General features: G+C 34.3%; 1 protein-coding gene across 1 annotated transcript; it reads left to right on the top strand.

Moving 5' to 3' along the window:
- The first annotated feature begins 1,304 nt into the window (after positions 1 to 1,304).
- On the top strand, positions 1,305 to 19,067 carry LOC120205127. The gene is made up of 5 exons (XM_039205051.1): positions 1,305 to 1,418; positions 1,535 to 1,732; positions 2,298 to 2,513; positions 2,687 to 2,790; positions 19,058 to 19,067. The coding sequence occupies exons 1-5, from the start codon at positions 1,416 to 1,418 to the stop codon at positions 19,065 to 19,067; spliced, it is 531 nt and encodes a 176-aa protein (XP_039060982.1). The 5' UTR covers positions 1,305 to 1,415.
- Positions 19,068 to 19,711: the final 644 nt, after the last annotated feature.

Here is a 19,711-nt window from a genome sequence, read left to right as displayed (position 1 = left end):
CCCCTAACACTTTAAGTCCTCTCACATATATTATCCTCACGTGCATGAAGCTGATTTTCATCTTACATTTATAAAATGTTCAATTATTTTTGATAGCATGAACTAAGCAGTTTTGGTGACTAAGAAATTTATTGTTATCATTTGAGATTTTGGGTTAAAGCACCACGTATGCAAGGATACGAGCATTTATTACCAAATGGTTTGAGCACCCATGTTCGACTCCTACAACACTAGGAATATATGTTTGAATCTAGTTTAAGTTCTAAATCTAAATTTATTCCGATTTATGTTTATTACATATAAATCTCAAAATTAATTATTCTTTTTTATGAATAATCTAATTAGTTAAAAATTATTTTAATCTTCAATTATTTGGATTGATTTATATAATTTAAGGATTTAGTATAACCATAATCACACATATAATAATTATATTCTATGTATTATGTATTAATTACTTTTAACTGTAGTTATTTGCTTAAATCGGCTGTAATGGTAATTTTTTTTAAAATTAAATCCGGACGTTTTTTTTCCAAATTGCAACTTTCGTATATATAAAAAGAAAGAAAGTAAAGTTCAAAGTATCAATTGTTAATTTAGTAAAAATTATACCATTTCAGCACAATAAAAACTAGCATTATTAGATTTTATAATAAAAATAGCATTATTCAAATTAATTACCTCACGATAAAAATGATATGGATGAGTAAGAATTTAGACATCAAATAATTACGTACTCTAGAAAATAAATTAAAAAAAGGGTAAACCACCTATTTGCTAACTATCTATATTTAGTTTTTGTTTTGGTCATCAAACTATTATCTTTTTAAATCATACCTACATTACGTTTTAATTGTTTTGGTCACTCATCGTTAATTTTTTAACAGTAATGTAAACATGATATTTTTTTTATTTTCAAAATTGATGTGGCATTTACCTTATGATGATACATCAGTATCGCCGTTAATTTTTAGCACAGATGATCAAATCAAAACTAAAATGTAATATTATGTATGGTTTTAAAATCAAAATAGTTGTCTGACTAAATCAAAAAATAAGTAATAGTCAGTGAATAAATAGGTAATTTGCCCTAAAATTAATTGTGAAAATATAAAAAATGATAAAAATGTATGCGTGGGTGAAAATGAAAGGAAAGAAAGAGGTGGGTTCCTTGCACCTAACGCATCTCCCATCCATCGAGACCTATGGCTTCGGTTCTAGGTTGGTGTGGTCTCTCTGTATTATCATCACCCTTCCTTTTTTCTCATTTTAATTTTCCGTTCTCCTCTCTTCCCCTATCTCTGCTCGCCGCCTTCTCTTCTTTCTATCTCCTCACTCACTTCAAGTCTTTCAAGCTGGCGATCGAAAACCAAGAATCAACTGTCCGTGAAATCAAGCCCAAAAACAGAAGAATCATGGTATCTTTCATTCTTCCATTAAAAAAACTTCAACCTTTTGAATTAGCTTTTGTGTTTACAACTTTCTATTAGTTTCTTTGCTTTGGGTGTCGATTAAAAATGTGTTTATTTTATAGGGAGCTGGTGGACCTGATGACGAAGACAACATGTGGCCGCCATGGTTGAAGCCTTTGTTAAGAGAACATTTCTTTGTTCAATGCAAGCTTCATGCTGATTCTCACAAGAGTGAATGCAATATGTACTGCTTAGATTGTATGAATGGCGCTCTCTGCTCTTTATGTCTAGCTTATCACAAGGATCATCGATGTATTCAGGTTCATTATTTTGGTTTTGATTCATTTTTGTTAACAAATACTACTGCTGTTTTTTTTCCACCTTTTTTTCCTTTTGAAATTTGTGTCATTTCTCTTATGGAGACATGAGGAATCCCGTATTCAATACCCTTTTTCTGGCATTTGTGTTTCTAATTCTGGGCTTCTGCTCTGTCCTTTCTTAATCGAGTTTGTTTCCAATTTGATTTAAAGCACACTTCTTTGAATTTCCTCTCCAAATTATTTCTTCTTGCTCTGTTCTTCTTGAATGTACTGAAAAAGACTATAACGTTCATATTTTCTCAGCATCCAAACAGGCACTGGCTCTTGTAAAAGGATCTTGTCATCCAAACAATGGTGATTGTCCGATCTAATAACCAATCCCACAAAATATAACTCAATATGTATTTCTCCTGAAAATGTCTAATCTGATTTGCATTTATTGACAGATAAGACTATAAAGCTCACAAGTTCTCATGATTTTACCCTCTTTTTTTTCCTCGTTCATCTCCAAGATTCCACATTTATTTCGATTTTCTAATGCGATTTGCTCTGATTTTTTTTACAGATTAGGAGATCCTCATACCATGATGTGATAAGGGTATCTGAGATACAGAAATACGTGGACATATCTGGTGTCCAAACCTATGTTATTAACAGCGCTAAAGTTGTCTTCATCAACGAGAGGCCTCAACCCAGGCCCGGAAAAGGCGTCACCAACACTTGTGAGGTCTGTGACCGTAGCCTCGTCGACTCCTTCCGATTCTGCTCTCTTGGTTGCAAGGTAAATCCTCTGTTTCTTCTTTCTTTAATTAGTTTTATCGGTAGTAACGATGTTGTTTGGTAGCTGAGAAAGATGTACGACTGTAAAGGACTTTTCCAAACCAATACGGTCAAATTTGCATAATTTTCGTTTGGTGAAACCTATGTTTGACTTTTCTAGCTTTCAAATTCCAGGTTGTGGGCACATCGGGAAATTTCCAGAAGAAGAGGAGGCACACGGCGGTCATGGCATCGGACTCCGAAGATTCATGCAGCAGCAGCAGCAGCCGCCATGGAAAGTTGAAGAACATCAAAGTGCAGAGCTTCAGCCCTCCGACGCCGCCTCCGACTTTGGTTAATTACAGAAATGCCAAAAGAAGAAAGGGGATCCCCCATCGAGCTCCGATGGGAGGACTAATCATACAATATTAGCCATAGCCGCCATAGTGTTGTTCCCTTTTGCCCTCAGATGTTTGAAGAGCCGCCATTGTCACAGTATTGTGTATAAAAACATGAGAAGCATCAATAAGCCCCAAAATGCAACAACTAGAAGCTCCCCTTTAGTGTTTACAATGATTAATTTCATGTTTAGAGTGAGATTATACATATTTAGCAAATAATCAAATATGTAAATAGGTTTTAGGGGGAAAAGAAAGTCGTGTACCGTGTTCTGCTAAGGTATATATGTTTTGGGGTTATGGAAATGAAGAAATAAGAGAGGTTTTAGTTTGTTTGTAGCATATGATTTGATTGTTTTATTTCCGTTTTTAGAATGTGGTTTCTTTTATTGGTTGGTGGGGGTTCATCAATGGCGGTGGTCAAGTACCCAACTTCAACCGTGTGTCCTTGTGGGATAGGATATGGTTGAAATTGTGTGTCCAATTTTCCAATGGTTAGGTTAGCCGCGCCTTTGCCCATATACATAAAAAGATGGGCCCTACAAACTTGATTGGAATTGACTATTGGATCTTGAAATTGTGCAAGTACGACATGATGGGCAGACGGCTTGGATTACTATGTTATTTTTCACATTCCGATCCAAGTCACACACTTCATTTAAAAGCTGTAAATGTGTCATAAATTTTTCGTGGTCGAGACTTTTTTGGAGTTAAAACACGTGACTTTGCAATATGGTGCCGCCTTTGGCACATTAACCACTTATTCTCCATATATAAGAGAAGGATCGAAGGGAGACCGGCAAAAAGTTAGTTATGTGAAAATATTACAATTCTTTTATATATAAATTTACCTTTCATGTGAAGATAACATTACCGGTGAACAGTGTATGCGTGATCAATATCATGTGAAGAAGCAACTGTCTAGTCATAGCCATAGTCCAGTTCTACTGTGGTTTAGTTTTTGTTGTTTCGAAGCGCTTACGTCGGAAGATCAAAGAGTACCGCGACACGTCCGGGTGACAGCGTTAAGTGATTGAACGTGAACCGCCACGTATCGAAACGTCATGTTCCACGTGTGGAACCACAAGTTGGCAGCCACACCGATCTTTTAAAAAGATGTAGTATAAACAAAAACATGGGCTGTCAATTGATGACCTGATCGATCAGGAGGAATCAGGATAACGTGGAATATGGATAAAGTTGTTGGGCTCCCTAGATACTAATACGTACGTGGTGTCAATTAAAAAAAAAGATGGCATTTTGCTAATATACTTGTAATATCCCCTACCTGGCAATATGGCAATGTGCAGTAGAGAGGAAGGTCTTATAACCCTAATACCATCTATATATTGTAAGTTTGTAGTTTAGTGGACGTGTTGCTGAAATTGTAGAACATCACATCAAGTAAGAAAGATTAAAGAAAGTGGGCAACGGGGGATGTCACTCCACACTACCTTGTTGAGCTTTTGACATACGAAATTATGGATGTCCATCCATTTACAAAATGGGTTTCTTTTAATAAATTTATCTGAAAAATTCAAGGGTAAAAAATATCATTAAACCCATAATTTTTAGGGTTAAAAGTGGATAAGAAGGGCTGCTAGCTACAAAATAACAGTGTGGTTAGAATTAGATCCCTTCCCGAAATGCCAAAGGAAGTTCCAAATCTTGCGATACAATCCCTCATCTGCACCCCACAGTGTCCCATTGGTTTTTCAATCAGCAGTCATGGAACCCAACTTGGAGGGCCAGACCTCCCCTGTAAATCACAACTCCTTTGGAATTGCATATGATTTCAAGTTTGATTCTTTGGATTTGGATGGGTTTTTGCCTTTAGTTTTTTGTTCAGGCATTTGGGATATTATTGGATAAAAGTTGGGGTTGTGTACATACCTGACCAGAACCAGTCCACCCCCTATAAATTGGAGTGAATTAAGCGGGCCAATCTCCAGGATTATGTCCATTTCATGTGCCGATTATTCTATGCTTAACATTCTTTCTACACATAATCTGTTTGTTCATATGTTTGGCTCGGAATTAAATAGAAACCAACCCAGTTTGTTGTAATTAATGTGGATTATTACACTTTGACATCATTATACATGGGCAACCGGTTTAAGTTAATGCCAATTATGCAAGTCAATTTTCAATTTAAATAAGTTTATCTAAAGTCAAAGATGACATATAGGTTTAACATTATTCAAGAAAGCTCCAGAGATTCTCTCTTAATACTGTTAGGAGGAGAACCAGACACCAAAGTAGTTTGCATGTATTTATTTTGGTAAAAATAAATTTAGGTTCTCTCAATGTTAAAATAAATCATTTTATTTTGTTGTTAATAATATAATACGTGTCCCTCTTATTGAAGATATTTATCAAAGAAAGTGGTGTGTAACGTATTGAATTAAATTTCGTTAGAGATTTAATGATTATCTAACTACAATGACCAAATTGATATAATTGTAAAAGTTCAATGATTATTTGGATTAAAAAATGCATCTAAACATATACTACCTTATGATCATCTCAGACTACTCGAAAAATCATAATACCTTTAAAGTTTAAGAAAAACCTTAAAAATTTTGAGTCTATTTCAGTGACCCAGTTTAGAACATTTGGGTATTTGGGCTATTGAGTCGAGTTTTCAACTTGGTGATGGAAAATGAAATGGCCCAACAAGTTATTGCACAATTTTCACACGATTCTTTTATTAATATCAGATCATTTTGATCGATGTGAATCAAACTTGCTGGCCACAATGGGCTCATGGATCGTTTGATACTTCTATCTAGTGTTTTAAGGGCCTTGTCGAGCAGTGTTCAAGATTAGCCGTATGTTGGCGAGTAGACTTGACTATTCGTTTATGTTCACAACAATTTTTTTTAGAAATTCATATCTACTTGTTTATAAGCTCGTTTATCGACTTTTATCGGATTCTTTTGTTGCCCAAGAAAATGATTTGAGCAATTATGGCCTTCAAAGGGCAAACTATTGAGTGAGTGTCTTGTTTTCTCAACAAGAGTGGCATTAGACAAAAAGGGTAGAAATGAAAAGAAGAGAAAAGGGTTTCTTGGTCATCACACTTTGACTAAAGAAAGCTTCTTTGTTGACTAAAACAGCTGCCTGATACCTTGTAAAGAAAGCCATTTCATGTCTCGTGTAACGGAGCTGGAAAATAGTTGTTGTGGTCACTTGTGAATTAAACATTCTTGGTGTTGCTGCGCACTTAGATCTTGTAATAAAGGAAATCTAAAGACGCTTGCTTCACGGATGGATGGATGGAGGAATATTGAGGGTGTGACTTAATTTAAGTATTTTCTATCAATAAGCGTAGAGTATTGCATATTTTTAGTTTTGTTTACTTCTCATTTTTCATCTTGATATTATTGATTCGTTTCTTTTTTGGCATGTTTTTTATTAGAGACTTCATTAAATTAATCAGCCCAAAATCAACAGTTAAAGGTGAGATTTGAAGTTCACTCAAACTCGTGGCAGGAGTCGTGGACACGAGCACGACACAGTTCGAGTCCGACACAGTAGATTTCAACAATACAATTAGTAGCTTCTAGAAGACAGTCCAACATTATCTTGAAGTTAAATTCGAAATTATCTTAAAGATAAATGTTTGGGAGAAAATTATCCAGAAGATAAAACAGAATCCAACTATAACTAGAAATTTTAATAATTGTCTTTATTTTTTGTGATAAATCTTTATATTTAAATATAGTTCATTAATTCAAATTCCCTTTAAGTTCAACCTTTGAACACATAATGGAATTTTTTTTCTTCCATTATGCTAAGCATTATCCAATCCATGATTAGCTTAACTTTCACTTGGCCTAAAGTTTTGTGATGACTCAATTTTAATTGTGAGAGTTGAGTTGCACTTCACAACTTCATATTGTATTCTTCGATTATCTGAAAACTGTAAGTGACAATCAACCATTTTTTTAAAAGTTACAACACCTTTATCTAAAAATTCTCAAAATTCGACATTGGTTGCAGTTTGGAAATCATATCAATTGATCATAATTAAAGTTGTCATGATACTAACGGTGATAGATGTGGTTAGATCAACAAAGAACGGATTTCGGAGATAAATTTGAAAATATTGGTTAACTGGAGAAAATAGTTAGCTACGAGGGTTGAGTCCTATTGACTGTAACAAGCATACAACGAGGAGGAAAATTTATTTCAATGATCAATCAAAATTGAGGCTAGCAAAGCCTATGGCTATATCATCATTATCAAATTCTTCTACATTTATTTACTTTTTTTATCATTTTTTAATTATTATTTATTTTTACCTTATTACTCTTATTGTTTTTAAATCCTCCTCTTTTATTTTTGCAGTTAACTCAATCTAGGAAATGACAAGTATTAATTTCCTTAGTTCTTACGGATTGACTTTACTTCTTTATACTACTCTCTATTATTTATTTGAGAATAGGATTTATTTATTTGACAATTTCAGCATTTGTCTTTATTGATAATCTAATTTCGTACTTCCTAAATTTCTAACATAAATTCTTAAATTTACATCTTTTAACATAAAATTATGTGTTTATCTATATATTACTTCAATGAATAAGAAGTTATATATTGCTTGGGATAAGTTTGTCTAGTTTTCCAAGAAATATTTCTACTGTAGACATCAATTTTTTTCATTATTTATATTATTATTATTATTATTAATAAAAATATTATTTACATTACAGGCCCAAAATCGGACCGACCCAGTTACAAGAGTCTAACCCAGACTGGCCCAACAAAAAAAACCCTACACCTATTTAGGGTTTTCATCCAACGCCCCAACTATCGCAGATCCTTAGCCGTTGGATCTAACCTTGATCCAACGGTCCACATGGTTCCAGATGAAACCCTAGGTATCATCACCCTAGGACCACGACGTCTGTCGCCTCTCTGACACCTTCACCAGCCGTTGCCACGCTTCAACAGGAGCCTCCAGAAGATTTGAAGAAAATCGTCCACGTTGAGGGCTGTGGTGAGTCACCACTATAGTTTGGTGACTCACCAAACTCCAACCCTTTTACTCGATTCGAGATTAGCACCGGTGATGGCTATAAAACCATCGACCGAACTTGCAAAATAAAGACAGAGAGCAATAGAGAAGAAGACAACCATAAAAAACCACCAAAACATCGAAACTAAAATTAAGAGAACCTTACCAGGAAGCTGCGACGCCATCGGAGACTCCATGCTCCTCCACGCACACCAAAAGCCTTCAAAACTGAAGGTATTTTCGTAGATTTGCTCCGATTGGGAGCTTTTTAAAGGAAATAGAGGCCATATTCGACCTTAGGGCGACGGATCTAAATTTTGGGGTAGTTTGGTAATCTCCGGCCACCGGAGAATGTGGCCGACAGCGTTGATCGACGCCGGAATACGGCGGCCGACCTTCCTCTGGTTGGAGGAATTTAGAGAGAGGCAAGAGAGTTTTTTAATCTCTCTCAGTTAGAGAGAGAATGAAAGAAGAGAATGAGAGAAATGGCCAAGGGTCGGCCATATTAGGGTTTAAATACCCTTCCCAAACGATGCCGTTTTGGGGAGGGGTATATGCATAATTTTAAATGGGTAAATTATACCCGTTGCCATCCCATATTTGTAAACTTCTATTTTAGTCACTGAAATCAAATTTAGATCCTTTTAATTCGGTCTATGAATTTTATTTAATTTATAATTTAGTCCTTAGCATAAATATATAGATTTTAGGCAAATAACCGATTTAGCCATTATAATTTTATTAATTAATATTTAACCCTGAAAAGAATGTTTTAATTTATTCTAATTTGATGTTTGAATTTAATATATGTTCATTTAGTCACTAAATTAATAAATAGGTAAAATAGCATGTTTAGCCACTGTAATATTTAATAAATAATTACGAATTAAAGCATTTAATTTTAATATGTTATAATTTAATCACTAATTTTAATTTATTTACAAGTTTTATTACTTTTTAATACCCTAGTTTCAACTTTGTCTATTTTAGTCACTATTTAGTTATATTTTAAATTTCAATATATTTAATTATTATTATTATTATTATTATTATTATTATTATTATTTAGTCATATAAATATATATAATATTTATTTATTTATAATATTATTAAATAAAAATCCTATTTATAAATTTAATTTTATATAAATTACTTTTAGGAAAAATAATCATATTTTAATATGTATTTTTTAATATTAAGAAAATGGCTGTCTTAAAACAACTAGAAGTCTTTTTCTGATATTCTATTATGTATCAACTTATTTTAATTATTCTTAGATAAAATGTTTTATTTATTTATTTTTTAATATTAAGAAAAAGGTTGTCTTAAAGCAACTAGAAGTCCTTTTATGATATTTCTAAATAAATAAATATCTTATTTATAAATATTAATATATCTTTCCGAAAATTATACTAATAAATTTGAAATCACAAGATTATGAATTAAATATATTTTTTGAATTCTTAAATTTCCAATAATAGAGACAATTTATAATTAATGGGTACCAATTTTGGGCTTTATAGGGGAGCTAATCCTTCCCTAAACGTAATCGACCACGAACCTTTTTTACTAAATTTTTTTTGTTATACGCAGATCAGTTTATCTTTTAAATTATGTTTTCTTAAAAACTATTTTAAAAGATTGTTTTTAGGTATTTGACCTACCTAACCCAAAAAGGTCAATGGCGACTCCCAAAATATTTTTTAAATCAAAATCATTTATTTATTCAATTTATTTTTCCGTCAAGTAAAAATTCGTGACCGGGCGAAAACCGATTACGACAGCTTGGCGACTCCGCTGGGGACTGGTCAAGCTTTAAAATCAATTATAAATTGTCTCTATCAATTAGAAATTATAAATTCATATTTATTTAATTTATAATTATTTTCTTTTAATTTTTTTATGCTTATGGTTTTTATACTTTATATATATTCTTCTTTATTAATTTTTTTTATTTTTAAATATTAAATTTCATTTTTTATTTATTTGTTTGTCAAAGGTTTGAATACTTCTCCTCACACAACACGTACATTGCATAACATAAGCTTTATAATCAAGTTTGTCCCTTTTAAGTGTAAGTGAAAGCGACGTCTTCGTGAGAATTTATTCTCCGTATCAGACCTAACAAGTAGCTTTTGGGGTTCATATGCTCTATGTCTTCGTGATAATTTATTCTCCGTGTCAGGCATAGCGAAATGTGTCCCCTCGAATTGAACTGGGTCCGTTTAAGTCTGTAGTGGACTAGGATTGAGGGTTTGGTAGCCCAAGGGGGCGCTAATAAGGACAATTCAGGTACCTTTACTCTTGGAACTAAAACTCTGCATATAGTAAACCCTAGAAACTCTTCTTATATGAAACCATGTCGAAATTTTGTCCAAATTAGGTGTACACAAAGGAGAAATAAATTCTAACTTTTTCCATTTAATTTATTTATTTCCTTGCTGAATAAATTGCATGTGAATTTCGATTATAATATTTATTTAAAATATGCTATGTAGAAAGCATGTTTAAATAGAAATATTTGGTTAGACATTATTAAATTAAAATTTTCCTTCTTTATTATTTGAACTAATTCATTTCTTTTTATGTTTTTATTTTTGTTGTTTGCATAGCATCATATAGGATTAAATGTATTGATCTGCGAGTTAATCGTCTCATTGAAAAACCTTCATCTATGGATAAAAAGTGTTCAAATCAAATAGTTCCAAACTCAGAAGTAAGACAGTGGGCTGAAGACTTACAAGACAAAGGGGAGACAGTCTGCAGGATGATTATGTATCAGATCTAGCAAGTTATGCTCCAGTTTCTCTAAAAAAGAATGATCTTCAAGATCTGCGATACATTTGGGAGAGTTGGGATTCAAATAAAAAGCTACAGATCTATCAGTCTTACGGGGACATCCCATATTTGTTCTATGTTGAAGTTGATGATGAATTACTGCGAGCCTTGATTCAATTCTGGAATCCAGGGTATAATTGCTTCATTTTCAATAAGGAGGACTTGGTTCCTACTATTGAAGAGTATACAACTTTGCTACATATAGAAGGGGCTTTGGAAAATCGAATTTATTCAAGTTCAATCAAAACTCAACATTTCCGAGTTAAATTAGCAAAGAGTGCAGGAGTACGAGAGGAATGGGTAGTGGCCCGTACAAAACAAAAGGGCGAGGGCGAAGGTATTTCCTGGACCAACATCAAAGAAATTATTCAGAGTCATCCAGATGATAAAGTACGATTTGATCTCTTTGCTCTAGGTATATATGGTATGGTCATCTTCCCGTAAACATTGGGATACATTGAGGCTGCAGTAGTAGATTTGTTCGAGCAGCTACAAAAAAAGGCCAATCTTGTTTATGCAATTCTAGCAGAGACTTTTCGATCGTTAAACGCTTGTAGAAGGCTGGGAGGTGGACGATTTTCAGGATATGCACAATTGTTATATGTCTGGATCCGTAGCCATTTTTGGAGGATAGAAAAGGTCTCTTACCGTTGCTTTAGAACAGACTACTCACCGTTGAAAGAGTTTCTGGAGCAAGAATGGTCGAATGAAGTCACAAAAGACATGTGGATAAATGCCTTTCAAAATCTACAAAGTAACGACATCGTTTGACATGCCCTGTGGCAAAAACAAAGGGAGTTATTTTACAAATGTGGTGACTACAACTGGGTGATGTTGCTCGGTTTATGGGGAGGAATTGGATATGCACCACTTCTGGTTATAAGGCAGTACGAGGGTCGTCAATTTGTTCATGTTACTGCTGGGTTACACTCGTCTGAGTTTGCATTTCATAGCAAAAATTACAAAAGAAATATTATGGAGGTCGTTAAAGCTTGGAAAATAACTTTCTGTATTCGAGCCAAAGCAGTGAAAGTAATGTTAACCCCTGATTATGAGGAATAGAGGTCTGTCAGGAAAAATGAAAATATTCTTCTACCAGACCAAAATGAGGATATCTCTATGGAAGATCACATTCGAGTAGTCCCATCAGAGATAGAAATCCTAAGAGCTGAGTTTGAAGCAGAAAGAGAGGGTTGGTCAAAAGAGTTAGAACAAATACGAAGAGATAAAGCTATGTTGGGCGTTGACGTTGACTTTCATTCAGTACAATGTACAATGCTGAGGGAAAACAAATAAAAAGTAGATGGTGAGTTCAGAACATTAAAGAAGAATTACCATGAGCTGCAAAAATCCCGAAGAGCATCAGGATCAAGCAGAGCAACAACACATATGACCAAAGAGTTGAAAATTGAGAAATGCAAAGTCGAAGATTTGAAAGGAAAAAATAGCCATTTACTCAAAAGCCTTAAGAAAGGTAAACAGAAAATGAAAGATCTTGATTTGGACAAAATGGAGAGAATTATAAAGCACAAAGCTGAAAGTTGTGAGATTATGAATGAAATGAAGAAGGAAATAGATTGAGCCAAAGAATTAGAAGAGATGAAGAATGGCATGCTTGAGGGATTTGAGGTTGAGAAAAACACTATGTTTAAGGGATTTGAAGCTGAAATGAATAATATGATCGCCGAACTTGAAGTTAGGGCCAAAGGATTGAAGAGTTTGATGTTGAAAAGGAAAAATGGGATTTGGAGAGAAAGAAATTCAATACCAGACTCGAAGTAGAGCAAGAGGTGGCCAACAATTGGATGCAACGATGTAGAAACAAGAATATGCAAATCCAGAAGCTTAATCAAAGGACACAAGAAACACGAACAAAACTTGAAGAGGATTTGGATCAATGTAGAAACAAAAATACAGAGTTTAATGCTTACATCTTGCAACTTGAAGAATCATTATTCCAAGAGAAGGTTTGTCTAGGACCTAGCGATCTTAAAGAGAGTTATGAGGAGAACGCTTCACTACGAAGACGAATCCGAGATCTTGAAAATACTCTGCACAGTTATCAAGTCAGAATCACTGAGTTAGAGCAAACTACTGATTTCTATGAAGAAAGAAACAGTATGGTATTCGAGGCCATGGTACAAATGAGCGAAGTTGCCAGATATATTGGAGAGTTAGCAGATGAAGCAAAGATTATTGAGCATCACGTTGATCCAGTTTCTAAGTTTGGAAAGAAGATGTAATGGCTGATGAAGGAAATCATAAAGCTTAATAGGAAAACTATGTCGTATCTGTAGTTATAAACTATTTTTTGGAAAACTTTTGTATGCCGATGGAAGTTGTTATATGAAAATTAACTTTTTGGGATCAATACCTTTTACATACATTCATTATTCATTGCATTATTTTATTTATGTATAATTTTTATTTTAGATTAAGATAAACATTCATTAAGTAAATTTCGAAAAAATAATATGAAAAGGATTTTCAATCGCAGTTACCCTGGCCAAACAAGAAATTCAACATCACTACGGTACTAGAAAAGCAACTAAGAAAATAGAGGATACAATACAACGTCTCGAGGAACATCATAATAAAGAACAAGTATAAATAAGAATGAAGTTAGAGAAAATTGAATCCAACATTGCTAATTCACAAGAAAGTATGATGCATAAAATAGAGGATATGCTCAGGAAGCAATCTACTATTGGAAAAAGTCATGAAAATCATGTATCTTTCGACCAGGAACCTATATATCCTTTAGGTTTCACGCCGGAACTAGTTTATCATTATGGTATCACACCTATGCAAATCCATGCTCGTACTTCGACACTACAAGAGACTAAGCCTAATAAGAACCAACAAGTGGATCCTGCGTCTTCAAGCAAAAACCCGCTTATATCAGATATGAAGTTAGGAGAATTTAATGCTGAGCATCTAATTCCAGATTTGAATGAGTTGAATGAGAAAGAAAAATCCAATGAAGAATTGACTAGACAGATCAAGAGCTTGGAGAAAAGAATAAAATCTATAGAAGTAACTGAATCGTTCTATGGATTTGACGCTAGTGAGTTGAGTTTAGTCCCGGACCTATTCCTACACATTAAGTTCAAAGTTTCAGAATTTGAAAGATATGATGGTACTACATGCCCTTCGTCCCATATTACCATGTTTTGTCGCAGAATGACAGGCCATGTGAAAGACGAGAAATTCTTAATTCATTGCTTTCAAGATAGTTTGACAGGACCAGCCTTAAAATAATATACTCAACTGACCAAAGCCCACATTAGATCATGAAAAGATCTGGAAAAGGCATTTCTAGAGCAATACCGCCATGTTACAGATATGGTTCCCGATAGATAGACTCTCCAAAATTTAGAGAAAAAGAACAATGAAACATTCAGATAGTACGCTCAAAGATGGTGTGATACAGCGGCACAAGTTCAACCACCTCTATCAGAAAAAGAAGCCACAGTGATGTTCGTCCACACTTTAAAATCCCCATACTTAGGCCATTTAATGGGGAATGCAACCAGAAATTTTGCAGATTTGGTCATTTCTGGAGAACTCATTGAGAATGTCATGAAAAGTGGTAAAATTGAATCAAGTGAAGGGTCTAGTTCCAAAAGACCAATGTATTGAAAAAAAGTGAATGAAGTTAACAATGTGAACGCCTACAACAAAGATACCTCAAAAAGTGTTACGATAACCCAACCAAGGGTTAAGAATAAGGAAACAAACACTAATCGAACGGAATCCAGAGGATCTTGCAGGGAAAATGAGAGGCGTTTTTTTCACTATTACCAGTACCCTATGATGAGATCTATGATTCACTATTAAAGGCAAATGTAATACGACCTTATCCGTTGATTCTTATGCAACCACCATTTCCTCCATGGTATGATAAAAGCACACTGTGTTTATCATGACGGAATTACAGGTCATTCTATTGAAAATTGTTTGGCATTCAAAAGAGTGGTCCAAAATTTAATTAATACTAGGAGACTGGAATTCAATTCACCATCTACGTCAAATCATCCGCTGCCAAATCATGGAGATAAAAGCGTGAACGCAATCCAGGAAGAAAATAGAAGGAAAGCAAAACCCGATGTTTCTGAAATTAAATCTCCATTTGGTTGGATATTTCAACAACTTTCCCTATCTGGTATGATTTAACAACAATTCAAGCCAAAACCTAATGAAGGCGAAAATTATTGTGAATATCATCAAGAAAAGGGTCATGGAATTTAATTATGCCTTGAATTTAGGGGATTGGTGCAAAAACTGATGAATGAAAAAGAGATAGAGTTCTTTGAAGAAGAACCAGGAAAAAGAGAAGATGACGTTTGTGCATCAAAAGATTCTAAACCTAAGCAGAGAACAAGTGATCCCGTGATTATCACTGTGAATCATCTATACTAAATCCTACACCAACAAAGCCGAAAGTGGTTATCACAACTCCTTTACCATTTCCATATAAAGATACCCGCAAGGTACCTTTGAATTATACTACCAATGTTTCAATGGTAGGAGGATCTGTTTCTTTGGAAAAAGCAGAAGAGAAAGTACAGAGTGTGGTTTCGACGTCTGAAGTAGTAAGTGAAGTCAGATTCTTTACAAGAAGTGTGAGGTGTTACTCTCCCGAGACATCGAATGCATCAGAACAAGCAAAGGGAAAAGCTGCAGTGATACCCCCAAAAGGTATTTGATGATGAATCCCCGCCAACAATCAATGAGCCCGTAACGGAAAAACAAGCACAATAATTTTTGAAATTTCTGAAACATAGCGAATATAGTGTGGTTGAATAGCTACATAAACAACAAGCATGAATTTCAATTCTTGATCTATTGATGAATTCAGAAGTACACATAAATGCCTTGATGAAAATGCTTAATCAAACATTTATCCCTGAAGATATATCTCTCAACAAGCTTGACAGGATTATAGGGCACATAGCCGCTGATAATTACATAACATTCACTGATGATGAAATACCTGAAGGTGGAATGGGATCAGTGAAAGCTTTGAATATTATCACGCGTTGTCATGGCCATGTATTGCCAGTAGTACTGATTGATAATGAATATTCTCTTAACTTAATGCCTTTGGTTACACTTCAAAGGATTCCAGTAGATAAATCGCACATGAAGAATTATCAGAATATATTGCGAGCTTTTGATGGCACGCAAAAGGAAGTAATGGGAAAAATGGAAATATCATTGTTGATCGAACCAATAGTATACAACGTCGACTTTGTGGTAATGGATATCCACCCTACATATAATTGTTTATTGGGGAGGCCGTGATTCATTCTGCATGAGTTGTTTCTTCCTCGTTGCATCAGAAACTGAAGTTTGTTGTTGACGGTCAACTGATATGTGTAGGAGCCGAGGAATAAATCATTGCTTTTGTAACAAGTGATGCTCCGTATATTGAAACAAATGATGATGCTCTCGAGTGCTATTTCCGAGCTTTGGAATTTGTCAATGCAACATTTATTGCTGAGGGAAGCAAAATTCCACATCCTAGATTGTCTGATTGCACCAAAATGACTGTACGACAGACTTTAGGCATAGGAGCTAAAATTGGGAAAGGTTTGGGAAAGAATCTTCAGGGAAGTTCAGTTCATGTAAATGTGAAGATGAAGAAAGATCGTTTTGGGCTTGGATTTAAGCCCAACTTTCAACAAAGAAACAAAGAAATGAAAAGAAGATGTGAAGACAGAAGGGCAAGATTAAAAGGAGAAGAAATTCCATGGGAACACGTGTCTTTCCCTCATTTGAAGTCCACATTCAAATCCGAAGGAATGGTTAATGTAGAACAACAGCTTGTTGATGCTCTTAAAGAAGAAAAGTTGACGAAAGATCAAAGCATGGTTGAGGAAGCTATGAAAGGATTAGTTATCAACATGATCACAAATGACCACAAGACTGGAAAATGCTTAGCTGGGATTCGCCCTTGTCTTCCTGGTGAAACGCTCAACAATTAGACTGTTGAAGATCTCCCTGTAGTTTTTAGTATTAATTCAGAGTAATACTCAGAACCAATCTTTACGCTTTTGCCCAAGAATATAAAAAGTTTTTGTTATCTTGTAAGGGAAATTATGTTAAGTTCACTTAATATCAAATATAAGAAGTTTTCTTAAAATTCTCAAATGGCAATCATTTTTTATATTTTTTACATTTTTACATTCATTATTTCTCATTCTTTATATTTATTTCATAAATTTACTATATCCTTTCGGAAATATGTCCGACTTAAATTTGTAGGTGTCACAATGTTAATAGCATGATTATTCATAAATTCAATCATGAGATAAATTTAGAGTGACATGTATGTTTGGAAGAAATCAATGAGTGTGAGGATGAAGAAAAATGTGATATTCCTACCGAATTGTTAAGACTGGTAGAAAAAGAAGATAAACAAATCTTACCTCACAAAGAAGTGATTGAGGATGTAAATCTGGGAACCAATGAAGAAATGAAAGAGGTGAAAATTGGTACTACTTTGTCAGCCCAGATAAAACAAAAATTGATAAATCTCCTCCAAGAGTTCAAAGATATCTTTGCTTGGTCTTATCAAGATATGACTGGTTTGAGTACGGATATAGTGATGCATAAACTTCTGATTAGTCCAGAATATAAACCTGTTCAAGAAAAGCTCAGACGAATGAGGCCAGAAATGTTGTTGCAGATTAAAGAGGAAGTGATGAAGCAGATTAATGCAGGTTTCCTACAGGCAGCCAAATATCCAGAATGGGTAGCCAACATAGTTCCAGTGCCAAAGAAGAATGAAAAAGTTCGAATGTGTGTGGATTACAGAGATCTTAACAAAGTTAGTCCGAAAGATAGCATTTCGTTACCTCACATAGACACATTGGTGGACAATACTGCAGGACATGCATGGTTTTCATTTATGGATGGCTTTTCATGATATAATCAGATGAATGAATGAGGACATGGACATGTGAACAATATGTTACAAAGTAATGTCATTTGGATTGAAAAATGCAGGGGCTGCCTATCAAAGAGTAATGGTAACTCTGTTTCATGACATGATGCATAAAAAGATTGAAGTATATGTGGATGACATGATTGCCAAGTCCCAAACCGAATAAGAATATATTCTAAATTTAATAAAGTTTTTCCAAAGATTGAGAAAGTATCAATTAAAGCTCAACCCCGCTAAATGCACTTTTGGGGTAACGTCAGGGAAGCTTTTGGGATTTATAGTCAGCCAAAAAGGAATCGAGATTGATCCAGATAAAGTAAAAGCAATTCAAGATATTCCACCACCTAATACAAAAAAAGAAGTTTTAGGCTTTTTGGGGAGATTAAACTATATATCTTGATTCATTTCTCAATTAACTGACAAATGTGATCCAGTGTTCAAGTTACTTTGAAAGAACAATCCTGAAGTCTGGAATGATGAATGTCAAGAAACTTTGGATATTATTAAGAAATATTTATCCAATGCCCCCATTTTAGTATCACAGTGCCTGATAGACCGTTAATTATTTACGTGACAGTCTTTGAAAATTCGATGGGATGCGTACTGGGACAGCATGGTGAATCTGGAAGAAAAGAAAAAGCCATTTATTATATGAGTAAGAAGTTTACTGATTGTGAAATTCGATACCCACCAATACAAAAATTATGTTGTACCTTGGTGTGGGTTACTCGAAGACTCAGACAATACATGTTATATCATACCACTTGGCTGATATCTAGACTTGATCCTTTAAAGTTCTTAATGGAATCATTGGCTTTAACATGCAAAATGGCTAGATGGGATGCGTACTGGGTTAATTCTTTACGTGACAGTCTTTGAAAATTCGATGGGATGCGTACTGGGACAGCATGATGAATCTGGAAGAAAAGAAAAAGCCATTTATTATATGAGTAAGAAGTTTACTGATTGTGAAATTCGATACCCACTAATACAAAAATTATGTTGTACCTTGGTGTGGGTTACTCGAAGACTCAGACAATACATGTTATATCATACCACTTGGCTGATATCTAGACTTGATCCTTTAAAGTTCTTAATGTAATCATCGGCTTTAACATGCAAAATGGCTAGATGGTAGATGTTATTATCCGAGTTTGATATCATATATGTCAACCAAAAAGCAATAAAAGGAAGTGTCATAGCTTTATTTTGATGGAGCCTCCAACGCCTTGGGACGAGGAATTGGGGTCGTGTTAATTTCTCTAGAAAATATTTATTATCCTTTTACAAGCAGATTGGAGTTCATTTGCACCAATAACATGGTGGAATATGAAGCTTGTGTCATGGGATTGAAGGCAGCCATAGAAAGAAAAATTAAATTTCTCAAGATATATGAAGATTCATCGTTAGTGGTGTATCAACTACGAGGAGAATAAGAAACGAAAGATCCCAAATTGCTGGAATACTGAGATTTTACCCTCAAATTAGTGAAAGAATTTGAAAGTGTCACCTTCAATTATCTCCCTCGAGAGGAAAATCAAATGGTAGATACTTTGGCTACATTAGCTGCTATGTTTCAAGCAAATAAAACTATTGATATGATGCCAATTAAAATGCAAGTATATGAAATTCATGCATATTGCTACAGTGTGGAAGAAGAGGCAGATGGCAAGCCATGGTATTATGATATCTTGCAATATATCAAGTATCAAAATTATCCATAAAATGCATCTGAGATTGATAAAAGAACATTGAGAAGAATGGCTGATGGATACTTTCTTGATGGTGAGACTTTGTATAGAAGAAGCATTGATCAAATGCTATTGAGATGTGTAAATACTAGCGAAGCTAGAAGCATTATTGAGGAAGTACACAGTGGGATATGTGGAATACATTCAAATAGTCTTTCCATGGCTAGAAATATAATGAGATATGGATATTATTGGGCTACCATGCATATAGATTGCATTGATTTTACAAGGAGATGTCATAAATGCTAGGTATATGCA

Source organism: Hibiscus syriacus, unplaced genomic scaffold (assembly GCF_006381635.1).
Source record: "Hibiscus syriacus cultivar Baekdansim isolate YM2019G1 unplaced genomic scaffold, ASM638163v2 tig00012180_pilon, whole genome shotgun sequence".
Taxonomy (NCBI): domain Eukaryota; kingdom Viridiplantae; phylum Streptophyta; class Magnoliopsida; order Malvales; family Malvaceae; genus Hibiscus; species Hibiscus syriacus.
This window is presented reverse-complemented; position numbering and strand designations above follow the sequence as displayed.